General features: G+C 49.0%; 1 protein-coding gene across 1 annotated transcript in view; it reads left to right on the top strand.

Annotated features, from left to right (window-relative positions):
- The window catches only part of IQSEC3 (IQ motif and Sec7 domain ArfGEF 3), a 94,224-nt gene extending 87,679 nt beyond the window's left edge, over nt 1–6,545 (top strand). Inside the window, exons 10-14 of the mRNA XM_057390090.1 lie at nt 127–226; nt 2,263–2,424; nt 3,193–3,285; nt 3,709–3,752; nt 5,974–6,545. Of these exons, the coding sequence (XP_057246073.1) occupies nt 127–226; nt 2,263–2,424; nt 3,193–3,285; nt 3,709–3,752; nt 5,974–6,411 (837 nt within the window). The 3' untranslated portion in view covers nt 6,412–6,545. The remainder of the gene's footprint in view (nt 1–126; nt 227–2,262; nt 2,425–3,192; nt 3,286–3,708; nt 3,753–5,973) is intronic.
- Nucleotides 6,546–18,835: the final 12,290 nt, after the last annotated feature.

The following is an 18,835-nucleotide window of genomic DNA, read 5'->3' as shown; positions in this document are numbered from 1 at the left end:
AGTCACCAAGCATTGCTCCCATGTACACTTAACAGGGCTTGTAAAAACCGTTTTTGCTTTGAGCAGTTTGCATCATTCTTGCCACACTGTTCCCCAGCGCCAATGATGCCTCTCTCCCTACAACAGATCCTCAAGCTCTGCCCGAAGAARAAAAGCTCCTCAACATACACATTTTGCAAGTCAGTCGGCTTGCTAGGGATGCAGTTCCATCTCTTTGAGAATGAATGTAAGTCCTTGGTTGCCTGGAGGGGTTTGGCAGGGAAAAGGAGGAGGGAGGGGGCTGTGTTACCCAGTGTGAGTTTGAATCAGGAGAGAGATTCYGTCAGGGTTATAAGTGGAGGGGGGAAAACTGAGGCTTGAGTATTGAGAAGATCACTCTTTTGGTATGATGTGATGAGAGGAAGCTCCTGGTACCTCTCCTAGGTCTGAAAACCTGCAGGAGGGACTCATTGAAGGATCTGGCTTGTCTTGTGGCAGGGACAGCACCAGTGGTGAAGACTGGGGGAGTCAATCCCCATATACATCCCACAGAGCTCTCAGAAGCCAACTGTAGGTGCAGAAGCTTGTTGACAGAACTGCTGTTGCCAGCTTTAGCCCTCAAGCCCAAAGTCACACTTGTCACCACTGCCTTTGATGCTGACAGAGGCTCAGGTGCTGCTGCCACCTCCCTGCACGGTGCCATGCTGTGCTGAGAGCTTCCCAAGGCAGAGGCAGAGCCCTTGGAACAACACCAACCAAAGCATGGCGGGAGGCCAGCCCTAGTCAGCCTGACCTTGATGGTCTGGGAATAGAGCCATGATGTGTCATGATTGGGGCTGGTTGTGCCGTGGAGGAGTTCCAGAAACAGTCAGGTTTCCTGCTGGCACAGGCAGAGGGGCAGCACACCAGTCCCAGGCAAGCATGGCCGATGCCCCTGGGGCTTTGTGAGCACATGGAGAGCATGCAAGGAAGGCAAAAGGTAGCAGCATGGTGGCTATACAAAGTTTTGTCCATCCCACCTCTACTCCATTGGCATCATGAGTCACTCTCCCAACACCCTGCTCTGCAGCRTGCAGGGGCTCCACATCCCTGTGTGATCCAAAGGGTCATTCATATCTGAGCATCCCCAGGAAGCACTGTCAGGGCTGGAATCAGCTTTCAGGGGTAGCGTGACCATCCCGGGAGTGCCCAAAGATCTTCTGGCAAAGGCACCCTGTTGGGTATCCCCTGCAGAGACAATAAAGCAGATGTCCCAAAGAGTTTGTGATCCGAACAGCTGAGAGACACAGAATGGGAAAAGAGCTTGGCACATAAACAGGGGGAGCTGAGGGCTGGCTGAAAATAAGAGGTTAGGTCCTGACTTGTTTGGGAAAGACTGATAAAGGAAAGCTAATAAAGGAAGGATGCCCATGGAAAGCAGACAGATGTAGGTGCAATGGGGGAGAAGTGAAAGCAGGACAGGGGAGGACAGAAATTAAATTTAGAAGAATGTAAAAGTAAAGAAAGAAAGGGATTGAAACCACCAGCCATTGAACAAGACAGTAAAGGACATACAGTCAAAAGGGTRGCAAGTTCTCTGCACTCTCATGTTCTCCTGATTCTGTTGGCTGAATGTCCAGTCACCACCTCCCTGCACACAACCTGATCTTTAAAACATTAGGCCTTTTGCTGTTATATTTTCACTCTCTGGGCATGTCCTTTAATTTACATTCCTGTGTGTTTTGCCTGTGGGGAGTACTAATCAGAGACCTACAAACCCACATCTTTCCCTTTACCATTCTCTCTGCACAGTGCAATGGGCTCCCCACCCATACTGTGCCAAGACTCCTGAAAGGAGAGACTGGGGMCAAGTCCTGTCACTGTGGATGTTAATGGCTGTTGTGGCTTTGACTCCAGAATACAACCTCTCCTGCTGCATCTGCCACAGGAGAAAAGTTGTTGTTGGCCACATAAACAGAGTTTATCTTCCACAGATTCAGAAAGGCTTTACAGTCCTACCTTTGTGCTCAGGGCCAGCGTTGCACTAAGCATAACTAAAACTGAGAGATTTTTTATTTTGGCAATGCTGTGGGGCTGGTGACGCTGCTGCAGCTTGGTCCTTGTGCTCTCTTGGAGGGCTGCAGAGCTGCAGGTTCCCATGGTCTGCAGAGTGACAAACTCTGGATGTGCAATTCCATTGGACTCATGCTGAAAACTCTTTGTCCTTCAGAGGTATCAAAACAACCAGCTACTGCAGCAACGATACCTAACACCTCTTTATTTTTTTGACATGTCTTCTTTCAGATTACCCCCATGGCATTACACTGGTGACTCCAGTTTCAGGCTCAGAGAAGAAACAGGTACTACACTTCTGTGCTCTGGGAGCTGARGAAATGCAAAAGTTCGTGGAAGACCTGAAAGAGTCAATAGCAGAAGTGACAGAACTGGAACAGATACGAATTGAATGTAAGGGTCTCTCATACAATTCCCACTCCAATGCCACCACACTGCATGAGACAACAAAGAAGAAAGGAAAAAGGAAGGGTTCTTCAGGAGCAGGGGCAAAGAGGATGAGCAGCACAAGTCTGCACAGGATTGTTCTCAGGTTCACTGATAGGATGAAAAAGCAGTCAGGCTCTGTGACCAATGGTCAGTAGGAGAAATGGAAGGACTTAACTACTTATGATGCTTATGAAATAGAGTGTATGATACAGTGGCCTGGAACAGGAAAGCTTACACTGTCAGACCCAGAAGATTCTTCTCTGTTCCATACTCCTTTAACCATGCAAAAATGATCTGTAGATATCTGGGACAGGTCTGATACCCTTACCCTGTTCCTTACTCCAGTAATGTCCAGAGGGCAAACAGACTCTGTTACTCCATGACCTGTCTTACATAGATGAGATGTCCATGAAGCCTTTGATGGCCTTTCCATGTACGCACTGATGAACCAAAGTAGCTCAGTTCACTGATCCCCACCTGTGCAGCACTAGCCAATACTGTATAAATGTAGGTCRTAAGTAGAAGGATGTATGGAGATATTTAAGTTTCTCCACAAGTCAAGTCCTCTCCARTTTTTGTTTTTTCTTGGCTGTTCCTCTCTCCCTTCTTGACACTCACTTGTGTTTTTCTTGCATTAATTCTCCTTGCTGACTTCCCATTTCACTCCTTCAATATGCCCGTGCCCTTCCCTCCATCCCTCTCCTCATTTATTTCCATGTGTCTGTTTTACAGGGGAGCTGGAGAAACAGCAAGGGACAAAGACTCTGTCCTTAAGGACCAATGGAGCCCAGATGGAACTGCAGCCTAAGCAAGGCTCTCCAACAGGTAAGAGGGCACCTAACACCCAATCGGTCTTGGTTCAGCAGTTCTGCCTTTGCAAATGTGCTCTCACTGATTCCTGTGACAGCAACTGCAAAAAGAAGTGTTCAGTTTTGTATCCTTTAGCCTTGGCCAAACAGTGGAAATATGAGTGCATAAACATTCTTCAAATACCCTAGAAAAACATTTGAAGTCTCACTACCCAGTCTGTAGCTATAATATTTGGTAAAGAGGTATTACTGATAGAGCATGGGTAACTTCTAAAGAACTTGGCCCACTTTTTCTTCCCCACTAARGAGCTATCAGGTTGGAAGAGGGTCTGGGTTGGCCTTGCACCTCTCCCTGTAAGTTTCCAGTCCACAGTATGAGGGCCAGTTCTTGRCTAGAGGGGCAGACCTCATGAGTGAGATCTTTTGTTTTATTTCAAAGGCAAGAAGGATTTGGGGGAGAAGGTCTCGGACAGCACAGTGGAGGTAAGTAGAGTGCAGAGCAGCTGAGGTAAGTAATTCTCTCTCACTTCAGCTCTTCTCACATTCTCTGTTGTTTCTTTTCTCAGGTTTTAATCAATGCCTCCCCAGCCAGACTGACAATTTTACCAATTTCCAGAGATACAATTAAAAGTTACTGCTAGGACGGGTAATACAACTTTCAAATCCAAACTAAACTTCAAAGCATTTTCAATCCGTATTTATAACTGTAACATCCTTCATGGACCAAGCTCCAAAACGCTGTAGACTAAYCCACCCCACTGCTTATGGGGAGACTCAGAACCCCACTAAGGACTTCCCTGACATGCTAACTCCATGCAGCATCACATGCAAATTCCCTGCAGCCCAGCTTTCCTGCACAATCTCTGCAGCTCTGTCTCTCCATCCCCCTGAAGGGGATTAAGCATGGCCTTTGTACAACAGACTTTCCTTAGAGCTTCATCTTCCTAGGCAGGGAGCTTGGCTGTCCTGTGCATATCTTTCTTTGCAGGAAGGTCTAGCATCCAGTGGGTTGCCTGTTTCTTCACAGACACCCATACTCCCACTGCCTGTGAGGAAACAGGAAAATGCAATCTTCACACTGAAAATCTTACCTACTACTTCATACTCTCTCTGTCTGGAATATCTCCATTATCCTGAACTTACCTTTCTCCAGGGTAGTTTTTTCTCCTCTTGTCAACATATATTTACTTGAAGAATTCAGCTTCTCTGTGGGGAGTGGGTGCTGCTTCTTTTCCCTGGRGAGTGCCCTATTTCCCTGCAGAAACCCCCTTCCTGGGAAAGGTGCCTCTGCCAGCCAGTTTCCTATTCCTGTCGGGAGAAGTGTTTCCTTGTGTAGAATGGCTTCCATGTATCTTAATGTCATTTGCACTTCATGGCCCAGCAACCAGTTTTTCCTTTGGGGTGTTCCACCAGCTGAATAAATATCGACATGACATGATGTCCTGCTGTGCAGTGAGTCKGAGCAACCTCCATGCCTGGATAGGGGCAGACAGCTCTTCCTTATTCCAGCATGGTGGGAAGCTTGATCATTCCATATCCTCTCCTTCCCAGGTGCTGGTGCTGCTGCCGACCCCGCCAGACCATCAGGGCAGCCCCACTGTCCCACCTGTACCCCTGCCTAGCTGGAAGCACCACATCCATCTGCAAGCACTTGTTTCCTACCCAGGGCTTGTCACTTGACTGATGTTCTGTTTTGAGCCAGCAACTTCGCTCTGGTTTGGGGTCTCCATCAGCCCATGTCCTTGCCAGAAGGAACTAAAACTTCATCCATCATTTGGGAAGCATCATTTTCCTGCTGCACGTCCCCTGTTAGGGACCTACTGTCCAGGCCAGCTCCTCCTTTTTAGATTGATCTCAGTGAGCTCTCTTATTTGATTCCATTATCAGCATCTCGCTGTGGAAACCCTGATGACCTCCTACTTCCCTACCTGCTTTCAGCTGACCAAGTATTATTGCACCAGCAGAGAAGCATTTCCATTTCTCTGAAATTATCTAATCTGCTGCCATTTCATCATGAATTTMTTTTATCATTGTATGAGCTAGATGGGCATTTTCTGTTTCTTTTTTCCTTTTTTGAAAACCATTTCCTTTCACTGACAAACCATCAAATGGATCAGAGGGAGCTGCCTTTTGCTAGACTATGTCAGGTTTCTGCTTTTTCCTTTGTAAACAAATTAGCCAGTCATGTGGCRCACCTTCCTACTCAGAAAGGCAGGGAGCTGGGAAAGGCTTGAGTTTCTCTGTCGCTCTCTATCTCAGATTCTGCTGCTGTCATTCTGCTGAAGYGTACAGCCTCGATTATCTGAAACCTTGCAGTCTGGTCCCCCTCTCTTTTTTGCTGGTGGGGGCAAAGGCATGACCTTGAGGTCYGTTCATTACCATTAGAATTCACGGATGCCTCCACTCTGGGAGTCGATTTGTGTTCCCTGTGYGGTTTGGATAATCAAAGTTGCACTGCATTTGGGAACACCGGCTCTGCTGCCTTTGACATGATGGAAAGGACAGGGGCACTTAGGCCTAGACAGGGACAATGGGGCTKTTGAGGGGGATTGTGCAGCCAGGGTTGTACCTATTCTGGATTTTTGAGGGAGGGAGGGTTGAACGCATGTGAGGTTGTCCGGTGGCGGGGATTCAGGGCAGCCAGTAGCAGCAGATGGGAAAAGTCTTGTAACATTTAATGCTTCTTTGGCTGTTTCTAAACTAGGTGTCAATTCACAACAGGCTTCAAACGTACCAGCACAACTCCGCCCTGGGGCCCGAGAGTGGAATGCAGCCCAGCATGCATCTTAACATGCCAAGGGAGCGGCTGGAGACAGCACTGGTGCCCTCGCACCCCGCCTCGGTGGGGACACTTGTACAGTGCCAGCAGATTGTCAAAGTCATTGTCTTGGACAAGCCGTGCCTCGCTCGGATGGAGCCGGCCCTCAACCAGACTCTGACACGCTACGTCACCTCCGACTCGTGCACCTCCACCCCCTGGCATGGTGTGGGCAGTGGGCTCCCTGGGACCCCCATGAAGCTGGTCCATCAGCCTCCCCTGCCCCCTCCACCCCCTCCCTACAACCACCCCCACCAGTATTGCCCCCCCAGCTCCCTGCTTCAGAGGCGCAGGCATTCCAGTGGCTCACGCAGCCTCGTGTAGCCACACCACCAGCACCAAAACAGCACAGACTTCCCCGCTTCCCTTCCGCACCTCCTCCCGGGGACCCTTTCTGCCTACAGAGATCTAGTTTGTGATTTATTTTTTAGTAAAACAAGAAGAAAAGAGAAAAAAAAGCGCCAACTGACCTAACTCTTACCCTGTCTCCCCTCAAGATGATGCTAATTGTRAGGAGCCGTCGATAGAAACTGCCAACCTCCATGCTCACACATCCTCACACTCTGCTAGCCCAGCTGGCCTCTGTGCTCGTGCTGTCCCCATGTAGCACTTTGCTACCCTGTTCCTGAGAGGCTTGATGACCTRCTGCTTTCTAGGCACCGTGTCTTCCGTTTCCTACTCCTCAACTTCCTTTCCTGCCTTGCATTTACCTGGCCATAGGTTTGCACCCACCCTGAAACTTCGCCAGCCTCGGAGAGAAACGGACTCACCCATACCAAGGGCCGACCTTGGGGCACTCCTCGGGGTGGAGTTCTCCCTGCCACCACTGCTGCCCAMCTGCTAAGTTGGAGCTGAGAACTTGCACCACTCACCATGCTTCCTCCTCATCGCTCTCCAAGTATTATCTCCTTGCAGCAGCCGGCTCCAAGTGAAGGAGTGCACCAGTGGAAGAGAGCTTGAGAGGAGGAGAGACTGTCCTGAGCTGCAGTACAACACAAAGATGGCCTCACTGAACACCAAAACTTTTTCTGTTGTTATGTTGGAGCATTGTACCAGAGACCTCTGCTGAGACCTAGCAGACCTCACCACATGTAAATACACCTGTATGGTAGTGTATGTATGCGCATGCTTACTAAGGAAACACCAAGCAGTTCTGAGGGAGCAGAAGGGAGGGATTCAGTCCAGGGATCTTCCTGGAATGGATGTGTTCTTTTCCAAAGAGATGGCACTGAGAGGTGCCCTCCCACCTCAACACACTCTCTCTCTCACACACATACACACACACACACAGAGATTGTCTTATCTAAAACAGACCCACCTCTGCTTTCCTCCTTCTGGCTGGTTTTGTGTTTCCTGCCCACCTATATTTTTGTACTCTAAAAGCAAAGCCGAGTATTACGTTCACTTCTGGGGTGGGTGTTCCATTCACTTGGGCTCTTACACCTGTGTTAGAGGGAAGGGGCTTTTTGGAGACCACTCACGTGAGGTCCCATCTATATCTCTTGCCTGGCTATATTCTTACTTCCATCAGCCCTTCCTATAGGAAATCTACCCAGATCCCCAACTCCAAGGCCTCTTCTGTCTCTCTCTCTATCCCAGCTTCAAAGTGAGAGGAGGGGCAGATCCCGAGATAGTGATGACAGCTCAGCTCCTCTGCCTTATTGAGGACATTGATGTGAAGGAAGACAGCATTAAAAATGGGCTGTGGATATATTTTTAGAAAAAAAAATCTCTTTGAGCAGTAGGGAGGGAAGGTATTAATTAGCTTAAAGGCTTTGGTTTCACTCACTCATTCTATCTCCCTCTGAGGCTTAAGAAGATCAACTTTAGGATTCTAAAATAGGACAGAATGCCTTTTAGGGCCTTTATTTTTATTTTATTYTATGAGGGAAAGACAGAAATGCTCTTCCTTCCCATGCAAGGCTGAGACATGAGCACTGAGTGCTAATGATGCAACGGTTGGGTAAGGAATGGCAGGAGCTGTTGCCAGTGGTGGGGGTGTGCAAAATGTCAGGACAAGGGAAACAGTGAAAACAGATGCAGAAAACTCTCTTTTACCTTGTGGGGTAAAAGCCACACAACAATTTCCCTAGGAATTGTGCCAGTGTGCTCATCTCGGGCTATTGCCAGTGACAAAAGCYACAGTCACCAAAGATGGGCTCAGCTCCCCTCAGTGCTCCCTGGAYGCCTGCTGGCTGTGCTGGAATGTTCAGGGGAGGGAGTTCACATGTGTGAGCTGGACAGAAGCCCAGCTGGAGTTAGGCAAGCAGACAGGGGCTGGAGTGAAAGGTCTCCTGCACTTGGCCAGCCCTCCAGGGCAGGAGCCTGCTCACTGCCAGGTCCCCTTCAGTCTGAGCCTGACCTATTGACCCGGCTGTGCCAAGAGGTCTGAGTTGTTTGCTCAGCTGGGCACCAGGCTGCCACTTTTATCTGCAATAGCAAATGTACTGACCAAGAGTCCACAAGCACAGCCTCAGGGAAGACTGCAGAAGCAGAAGACAGAAAAGATTGTAAGAAAACCTCGAATAGAAGCCCAGTTTCCCTTCAGACCAGAGAAGCTTACTCCTAGCCAGTCCCCCAGAGCAGTTTGGATGCTCCACATCCTGAACTGGATGCTGGGAGAGGTCATCACCCCTGGCCAGGGCTCAGCCCCTCACCCCCCAGCCAGCTGTTGGGCACAGCTGGCCTGGTCTGCTGCTGAGTCCCTCCAGGGTGACACCCTGCTGCCTCTCAGCAGCCAGAACCTCATCTGAACTGCCCATAGCTTCCCGAGAAAGCATGTGTGGCATCTGCCATTGTCTGGTCAATGCAGTGTGTGTCTGCTGCTGTCTTTGCTCACTGCTGCAGTGAAACAGGGATTCAGGAGGGACTGGCAATGTCCCCCCTCCCCAGCAGTTATTTCACTGAGAGGAACAGCAGTACTAGTTTGGGGTTGGGTTTTTTTCCAGAGTGCAGTGAGCCAACGAAGCTCTGTATGCGTGTTAAAATAAATAAATAAATTAGATTTTACTTGACATTTAACACAAAGTAACAACAGCAAAAAACCTTAAGATACTTGAGGAAATAATTTTTTTAGATAAAATATTTATAACAATGCCTATGAAGTTCCTACTCGAGATGTTTGCTGCTTTAATAATTGATTGGGAGACCTACAAGAATTTTAAGAGGGAATAAGGAAACTGCCTTGAGACTGCCTTCTCCATGCTGGATGAAGGGCAGAAGCRAGTGAACTGAATTGCTGAGGTACCTGAGGCACAGTATTCTCTCAGGGCAAGTTGGTTCTGTTTCCCTGACCTTGCAGAGGCTACTGCTGGCCTTGAGCTTTGGACAGAGAAGCAAATGTAGGTAACCCTCACTGTCTTGTAGCCTGCTGGCTACCACATATTCTGTTAGGTTTAGCTGGAGAGGCACAAAACTACTCTATTCTAGGTTGTCATGGAACAGGTTGGTCAAAATTCCACTGTGGAGCTGAGCCCTTCAGACTTCACTTCAAAATACGGAATTTTTTTTAATTTCTTTTTTTTTTCCTGTGGAAGGTTGGTCTCGAAGGATGACAAGCACTTTAAAACATATCTGCACCTCGTCTGATCTACTGTATTGTCTGCTCCCACAGTCCTCCCACACGCCAGCGAGACACACAGACTCAGTGTAGCTGTACAGCTGTGAACAGACACCCTTGCACACAGACTGACAGGGTGCAGGCTAGAAGGAGCATCTCAATGACAACCTAATGAAGGACAAAATGTGTAACACAGCCCACCTGGAGGGACCAGCCCAAAGAAAAATCACCAGCTCTTGACAGCAGTGATTCTGATCATGAACCTAGCACAATCTTTCAGGTGGAGGAGTCAGGCAGGGAGTTGCTGCAGAGATTAGCTCAACCCAAATGAACCAGTGTATTTTTGCTGCCAAATTCATGCCCTTCTGTATTAAAAAAAAGGAGAGTGGGGAGTGAGAAAAGAGAAATGTAGTGAAAAGCGTTCTGCAGTGAGTGTCAGGTAGTCAATGGCCGAACGAGAAGGTGGCTTTGCTGAACAGTAGGAGAGACTGAGCTGTGTTACATCAGGCTCTATCCTGGTGCTTCCTCATGCTGCTGCAGGCCCAGTGGAGTTAATCTGTTTGCACCAGTAGCAAAGGGATGGGAAAATGTGACAGGAGAAATAAGCCTTGCAAACCATTTGGGTTTAATGCAGTTGTTGCCTTGTTTGTCCTCTGCTGTAGTACTTTTTAATGCCATAGTGTGGGCCATTGGGTTAGSAACACTTACTGCTTTCACAGGGCTTTCAAAGCATCCCACTCTTCACATTTTCTCTCCTTCCTGTAGATGGAACGTGTGGGTATGGTCCACAACCACAATTTCATCAACACTCATACTTAAAGGAACYACCCAATATGGAAGCATTTGAGAACCTCTGAACCATAAGGGTTTGAGTTTTGTTACATGTTTTTCAGAAGGCTCAGCCTTCAACTATCTGCACATGTTTCTGAGGTTTCCAAAGCAAATCTGAGCCCTAAACAAAGGTTGCTGCTGCTTGGCGGAGTCTCTGCTTTGAAATGCAAGTTGCTGAGCAAGCTCCCCCTCGTCTCCCACTCCACCAGCTGCCTCACTGTGCTAGTGTAGGCTCCAGGGACTGCCGGCAGTGTTTTGTGAGCTAGAGCTGTCCTTCTCCTGCCCTCTCTTTTGCAGCCACACCTGGGACAGCAGCTTTGAAGTCACCCAGCTCTTCAACACTAGTCACGACCCCATCTGAATGTGTCTTTTTAAAATCTAACAACAGAAGTATTACCTGTGAGTAGGCTTTGAAAGCACCTGTCTGTCTGTACCCGTCTCCTGCTGTAAATATCACCAACAAAAGCTTCCTTTGGGAAAAGCCGTGTGGTCRCACCTAGCAAAGAGTCCAAATGGCTAATATTTTGTAACAAAAATAACAAAAAATAGATCAGAGGTATTTTATCTGTTCAATTAATAGAGTTTTAGTAATTATATTGAGCTATGTCACTTGTGCGCCAATGTCTTCTTTGCTTCAGCCCATGCCCCGGTGTCCCTGGGCTCCAGCGGCGTGTTCAGGTGCACGGCCACACACCGAGGGGTGCTCCCGTGGAGTGCTGAGCATCCTGGATCCCTGCTGCCCTCGGGGGCTGCCTTCTCTGGCTACTGCTGCTTTCTCGTCGAACGCAGCAGGAGCTAGCTCAGCGCTCAGGCTCTCTGAGGATCAGATCCAGAGGAAACCAGGAAGAAACAAACGTGTTCAGGAGGTGGCAACTTAATTGTAAAATTCACCCCTGCAGTGAGGTAGAGAGCTAAGCGGTGAGGAGGGAAGGCAGAGCCCTTCTATGCCGTAGCTCTTCTCCGTCCATTTTGCTAGATGCAGCTATGCAGGCTGCACCTCTGGGGAGGGAGGCCCCCACAGCCTTGCTGAGCACTGACTGCTGGCTGAGTGCTGCAGCACATGTGGCTGCACCAGACAGCAGCACACACCATGGGGCAGTGCTCACAGCACCTGCCAACATGCAGGACTACACCTCAAAGAACGTGTGGGCACTGCTACACACCATGCTGGACAAAACTGTGGGGCAGGGACAGCCATGTGCTGCCTGAGCAGAAGAGCTGTGCTGGCTGCAGCGGCACCAACGCAGAACATCTCACCAGCTATGCAGGCTCGGGCTTGGGGAACATTGGGATGGGAGACACGTAAGGAGAACAACATTTCCCGTGCAGATCAGATATAAGTGCGTATTTACACAAAGCATAACCCCAAGGTTAATGAAGCTGACCTTTGAGAGGGAATCAAGCACATGCACACAAAGTGAGCTCTCCTCTGCCATGGGTGGGGGAAGGCAAGCTACATCTCTGCAGCTGAGTCGAACAGATGCTGGATTCACATTGTACCTGCTTAAAAAAACCCCTGTCTATAATTTTCAAATTCTTTGCTGGCTTCAAATAATCTCTTACATCTCCAGGCCCACCATGAAACACTTGGGAGGACAGAAATCCCTCWCAGACACAGACAGGATATTTCCCAGGGATTCAGAGGCTTCCATTTATGTTTTTGTGTGCCACGGATATATTATAAATCAGCCCATCCCAAACAGTCGTTTTCTAAGATGTTTTGAAACAGAAGATTATTGAAGTTCCTGGCTGATGTTTAGATTACACACCTGGCTGTAAAGTGGAAGTTGAAAGCAATAAAACCAGATCGTCTATATGTGAAATACTCCTCACTTGCTCCAATGTATAGATACTATTATTAATTGGAAAATGGCAAGTCTCTCTGGGAAGGATATGACGTAAACATATATAGGTAGCACTGGTACAAAGGATTGCAACCCAAAAAGTGTAGCACTGGTACAAAGGATTGCAACCCAAAAAGTAAGTACCACAACTGTCACAGTGCATCTGTACCCTGTTACATCTATACAGCATCCATCATGTGCAATAGCTGATAATAGCGTGGTTGGAATTGATCAAAATACACTGCTCTTTTCCACAGAGAATTCTTGAGATGCAATTCTTCTCTGAATTTTTTCAGATGGATTCTTAATTAAGCACATCCCTCAAATGCTTTGTYGTAAGTGGGCCCTATCCACCCCTGTCAAGCAAAATGTAGACTTGCCACTGAACTCAGCATTTCACTGCTGCCTCCTGCTTTGAAGGTGCTGCCTCTGGGTCAGAGACCCATCCCAATGCCCACACAGAGAGTGGAGCAATGTGGTGACAGGAAGGTCACCACAAACCCCTGCACCTGCAGTGTCAATGTTATGTGCAGGGCATTATGGGTCCCTTYGCACCTCATCTGGGGTACTCTGGGAAGATTGTGCTGAAAGGGGGTGCCTGGGGCACAGCTGATCACAGAGTCAGGCTCCACTGTTCCCCACAAACTGAGGTTTCCTGTCATCACCAGCTGCTGGGGAAGAGGTGCCCCTCTGTAAAGTCACTGCCCAGATCCTTAATTCAGCAGCTGGAGTCATGTACATAGACCTGCCTGACCTGAGAAAGGTTGCTGAAAACAAGCAGGTGCCTCAAGGATGATCATGAAGGGTTAGCAGAACTGTGGGATTCAACCAGTTTGGGAACTCTGTCATACTTGGTGGGTCTTGAAGCAACTTTTCTGCAGCTAATGAGTGCAACTGAGTGCAGCTATAAGCTGTCTGAGGAGCTGTGCTTTCTGTCTTAAGCCATACAAGCCATGAGTTGGGAATGTTCTCGGGCATGTAGGGCCGGATCCTGTAGGGCAGGATCTTGTTTTATACAGCACCCATGCTCCAGCCTTGGGGTCTGACAGTGGGCACAGTCACTTTGAAAACAAGAGTCCTGTCTTCCTAATCCTTCCTCCTCATGAAGGTTAGGGTGTCCCAAACAATATCAAATTCATTTTWWAAAAAAMCCACAAAACAGGGAACAAAAGGGTCATCTTCCACAGGGAAAAAGAAGCAAGGCAGTAGCAGTAAGAACATTTTGAGTGATATTCCCATCCTGATATTCCATGTACACCTTCCTATTCCCTTCCATTATGAAAGGCTTGACTTTTCAGTACCTTTCAGCTCTTTAYCTTGTGGMTTAATCCCAGCCAGCAACTAAGTACCTTGCAGCTGCTCACTCTCTTCCCATCTCCATTCCCGGGATGAAAAAGGTAAAACTTGTGGGTTGAGAAAAGAACAGTTTAATAACTGAATAATAATAATAATAATAATAATAATAATAATAATGGAAAATAAGAGAAAGGAATAAACCCCAAAACAGGCAATTGATGCACAATGCAATTGATCCCCGCCCCCTGACCCAAACCCAGCCCATCCCCCAGCAGTGATCAGCTCCCAGACGGCTCCTCACAGTTTATGTATGGAATATGAAGTGTTACGGTATAGAATATCCCTTTGGCCAGTTCAGATCAGCTGTCCTGGRCATGCTTCCTCCCACCTTCTTGTGCCTCTCCTCACTGGCAGAGAATGGGACCCTTAATTTAGGGTAAGCACTATTTAGCAACAACTAAAACATCCACATTTTATCATTATTATTCTCATATTAAATCCAAAACACAGCACTCTGTGAGGTCACATGAACCAGGGCAAAATTATCTTCTCCTTCTAAAAGGAAAGAAAATAACTTATCTCCTAGGATCTGACCTCAGCCTTTAGTCTCAGCTCACAACTTCTGGCATCCCTAGTGAAAAGGACAACCCATCCAGCAGCTCAGGACATGTAGCCAGGAAAGAAATGTGCAAGGGAAAAGCCAGAGCCCTATTTAAATAGCTTGTTCAAAGATAAAACCCCAGCCATCTGTCGACCTGCCCTAGAAGAGGCACTGCCATAATAATTAGCAGAGGGAAAGGACGCAGAGATGCCAGTGAAAAAAAAACAGCARTTTGCTGACATTTTGCACAGGTCTGCCATGGATGCAGTGGGAAGAAGGAGAAGAAGTTAAGAAATGCTCTCCAGAGCAGACACTGCTGGCAGTGTGGGACAGAAAGCTTCCCAAGAGCTGCAGGATGYTTTGKGCTGGTGATTTGGTACTCAGCATCCCAAGAACAGATGCTGCCACAGGGGATTGGCAGCAGCCGATCTCACTCAGATCCCAAGGCTCTSTCTGGCAGAGGACTCCCCACAGCTGGAAGGTCATCCTGGGGTCCACAGTRCTGCCAGGGATGGGGCAGCCCCCACGGGCTGGGTGCATGTGACMCCCAGCAGGCAATGGCTGAGATGCTGTTAGGGTGTCCGGGCTGTCACATGTCTCTCACCGTGCTGCCCACCCGGATAATTTCCTTTAAAGTGGTGCTGGCTAATTTAGACCTGCTCTCCACCCCTAAAGAAAGAGCCCACTCTTTCTCTTCACAGCTCAAAACATCTGGAAAACCCTGTAAATCCGTCAGTGCAGCTGGTGAGTGGCACTTGCCCAGTGCTTGGATGCACTCCCGGGTGCCAAGGCAAGTGCCTGGTGGTGACATACCCCCTGTACCCTGGCCTTGCTGCACACACTCTCCCACTCCCTGCAGAAATGTCGCTCCTACAGCCACACCCGCATCCTCCAGTGCCACTGAGCCTCCACTCCAATGCCCAAGCACCCGTGGTGACTGGGGCTGTGACAGCTGCCGTCACCACCTCCCCCAGGAGCATCACGCTGAAGTTCSCCTCACAGAGCTGAAAAGCCGCTTTAAAATAAGAATCTTGGATTATAACTCCTAATCCCTTCATTTGCAGTAAGTGCAGAGGGGACAGAGATGTCAGCTCTTTCTCTCCCCSCTGCAGGACCAAATGCACTTCAAAAACACATCAAAGCATTTGTGCCTCGGGCTGGGCAGGCAGTGACCCAGAGCAGCTGCTTGTCCAGGACATGGTGGCACCATTATGGGGGCAGAGAGAGGCAGAGTGGGATGTTGTCCCTCTCCAAACAAGTGCAGTCATCCCTCTACAGTTCTTGACCTCCTTCACACCTCGGAGCTATTTTTCAAGGTGTGTCAGTCAGCTCTGGCGTGTGCCAGAGGAGGATGCACAGACAAGAGAATGGCAGAATGGGTTCAGCCATTCAGACAGGAGCAAACTGTGTCCAARGCACACATGGGCTCCCCGGGGATGGGAAGAGAGCAGGCAGGGAGCCAGCACTGCCTGTGTGCTGAGACATGGGGTACAGGGGCCACCATGTCCTGCCCTTGTCACCCCAGGGCCAGTCCAGGGGCTGATGTACCCACCCCCAAGTCTGTGTCAGGGGCCCTGGAGCCACTGAGCAGGCAATGCTCTTTGGGTTGATAGAAAGGGATGAGCTTACACTTTATGAGTTACCTTTTATCTGGACAGATATGGAGCAAGATTTTTCTGGATCTGGGTCAGCAGCGTCAGCACAAAACTAGCAGGTGCTTTTCTTCATGGGGTCAGTTCAGGGATATTTGTATTTTCCCRGACAGCTCGATGCAATACACACTGGCCAAGAGCCTTCTCCAAGACACACAGCCTTCAAAGGGAGAAAAAAATCCAGCTGTGCTACCACACCCTGTTCTGCCAGTGRCCCCTGAGCTTGTGGGAGATGCAGCATTCAGGCATCAGTGCCCCCCCAGCAGTTTACCTGTCCCTGTGTTCTGGCTGTGGGACCCTCTGAGGCCAGCCTGCTCCCCATATCATCACACCAGTGATCCMGACAAGTCCCTTCTTGATGAGTTGKTTTTTTTCATCTGGAAGCAGAAGTACCTTGACACCGCAGAAGAAATCCCTCCATGACCACTCTGCAGAGGGCTGCAGCTGTGAGGGTGAGGGCTGCTTGTCCCCAGGGGCTGTGGTGGGGGCACGTGCCACCCCACGAGGGCCTGTGGCTGGTCCCTGGGGCCCCGGTGAGTGCTGGTGCCATTTYCTTGGCAGTACAGTGGCATCATGCCAGGCTGTCAGGAAGCATCTCCATCAGCGTCATGGCTGTCAGGTATCGGCGCGGGGAGCACTAACCTCTCCTGAGCATCTCCAGACATGGACACTTTCCAGCTGACAGCATCACAGGGATGATGGACACACACTTGCCAGGAGCCCCACATTGCCCGTGGCAGCCAGGGCTGCGGTGGGGATGCTGGGGTGGACCCCATCCCCTGCTGTGTTGTACAGGCACACCACGTGGCCTCCAGTGCTGGTATCAACACCCAGTGCTGAGCACCACGCTCTCAGCTCCTGAGGAGGGCACGCAGTGCTTGGTGCAAGCTGGTAGCCCTCAGTACAAGCCAAACTACAGTGGATGTGTCCCCTTAGTGATGGCCATCACCACCAAATGCAACCAGGATCCTTCAGTCCTGAGAGAATCCCCCTGGAATGGGCAGCGGATAAGGACAAATTGCTCATCCAGAATGACACCAGCTTTAAGAGCACTCCTGATGCACAGCACAACTGCTCCCAACACACCATTTAATAGAGCTGTGGAGAGATTACAAGCTGCATGGAGGATGGCAAGCCAAAGCCTTGCAGTGCCACACAGTATTGTATCCTGTCATGGACATGGCACACTTGTTTTCCAACCAGCTGCCAGCTGCTGGAGCACATCTGTGAGAATGGCAGCAGAAAGAGCTCCCCTGTCCCAGGGGAGAGGATCACACCCAGATCTCCARGGGTAGCAGTTCTTGAGCAGCAAGGGAACAATCCTGCCTTTCCCRTGGCCCACATCAGTCCCCGCTGCAGCAGAGGGTGGGGGTCGTGGCATTTGTTTTATATTTTGCAGCCCTCAGGAAAAAGAGGATTTCAGAGGGATTTGAACACTGGTCCCTAAATAGCTCCTTAGAATTAAGAGATTTCATAAAGGATTATTTCAAGCGGCTGCCTATGGTGGGAAGGAGATGCTGGCTGGTGCTGGGGAGGTGAGGGGGCGGAAAAAAGGCAGGAATGCTGGAAGTGAGCAGGAAGGAGCACAATCCCCTTCTGAACCACAGCAGTGGGGAGAGGAGAGCATCCCACACCCTGGTTATGTATCCATTCTTCTGGGTGAGTCAGAAGGAATGAGGAGCACAGAGATGGTCAGCAGATGTGACACACCGTGGAATAGGACAAAAGTGGTGCGTACAGTCCAGCCACAGACATGGCTGCTTTGCCAGACCCATCCACAGTGGCATTTTAGAGGGGTGGGATGAGCTCAAGGGGGTCCATCATCATCCCTGACTTCTCAGGGRATGGGAAACCTGTGTGTGATGGAGGTGGGAAGGCTCTTCTAATGCTAAGGATGGGRTGAGTTTGAAACACTGGAGAATGGGATCAGTCAGACAGAGTTTGACTAAGGACAAGTTCCTATCTGCAAGGTTATGATTACAAACACTAATGGTGGAAATAAAATCGTGCAAAAACAGGAAAAGCCTCACAATCTCTCAGAAGAGGCACAGCTCTGCAGACACTGGTGGAATGTGAGCTGAAATGTCTTTCTGGTAATACCAGGAGATAGTATTGCTTGGCACAGCACTTCCTGGTGCAAACAGAAAGACAAGATAGCTGGAACCGCATTACAATTTTCATATTGGGATGGAAACTGGTTCTTATGGACTGGATTCTGCAAAAAGCTGGGGGTCTCTGTGGGATCCTGATCTCCAGCTTTCAGTAGGCAGAAGGGTTGAGCATGCACACAGCAAGTGGCTGAGTCACAGGCAGGCAGGAGGAAGTTCTAAGCTGGAAGGAGAGTACAKGAGAGAAACAGGGAAGAGAGGCTGATGATAACAAAAAGTGATAGAAATGAGGAAAGAATAGAAAGAAGGGAGAGTTGTGGTTTGTCAGCAGTGGAACTAAGAAAGCAGGAAGAAACAAGCTGAGATAGATAATTTCCACTGGATGGATGACAATGGGGAAGGAGTGAGGCATAAGAATAAAAAGGAGCAGGGGAAGTTCACAAGGAGAAAACTGAGCAAATGGTTAAATCATCAAATATTGCTATCACAAGCAGCTGTTGCTGCTACACCTGGAATGATGTGCCACAGGCAAGGCTACAAGTCAGAGAGATGCTGGGGCTTAAATCCCAGCAAACAGCAATTGTGCTCTTAGAGATTTCCTCAGCAACCAGGGACAGAACTTTGTTTTCTGGGCCCTTCCTTCTCCTCTCCCCTAGAAGAACAACCTTTGAACAGCTTTGCCAGCAACCAAGATCTTTGGCCGAGAGTTAAAAAATTACCACTGACACTGATTTGTTTTTCCTCAGACCTGAGCTGCCCCAATGAAGTTGGATGAAAAAAAGTCTTCAATGGTTTTAAGGCCTCACTCAAAAATTGAGTCCTTTGCCCATCACTCACCTGTGGTATGTTCAGTCTGC

Source organism: Malurus melanocephalus, unplaced genomic scaffold (genome assembly GCF_030028575.1).
Source record: "Malurus melanocephalus ecotype Western Australia unplaced genomic scaffold, MMel_1.1 scaffold_22, whole genome shotgun sequence".
NCBI lineage: Eukaryota > Metazoa > Chordata > Aves > Passeriformes > Maluridae > Malurus > Malurus melanocephalus.
The sequence above is the reverse complement of the archived record's forward strand: the minus strand, read 5'-3'. Positions and strand labels throughout refer to the sequence as shown.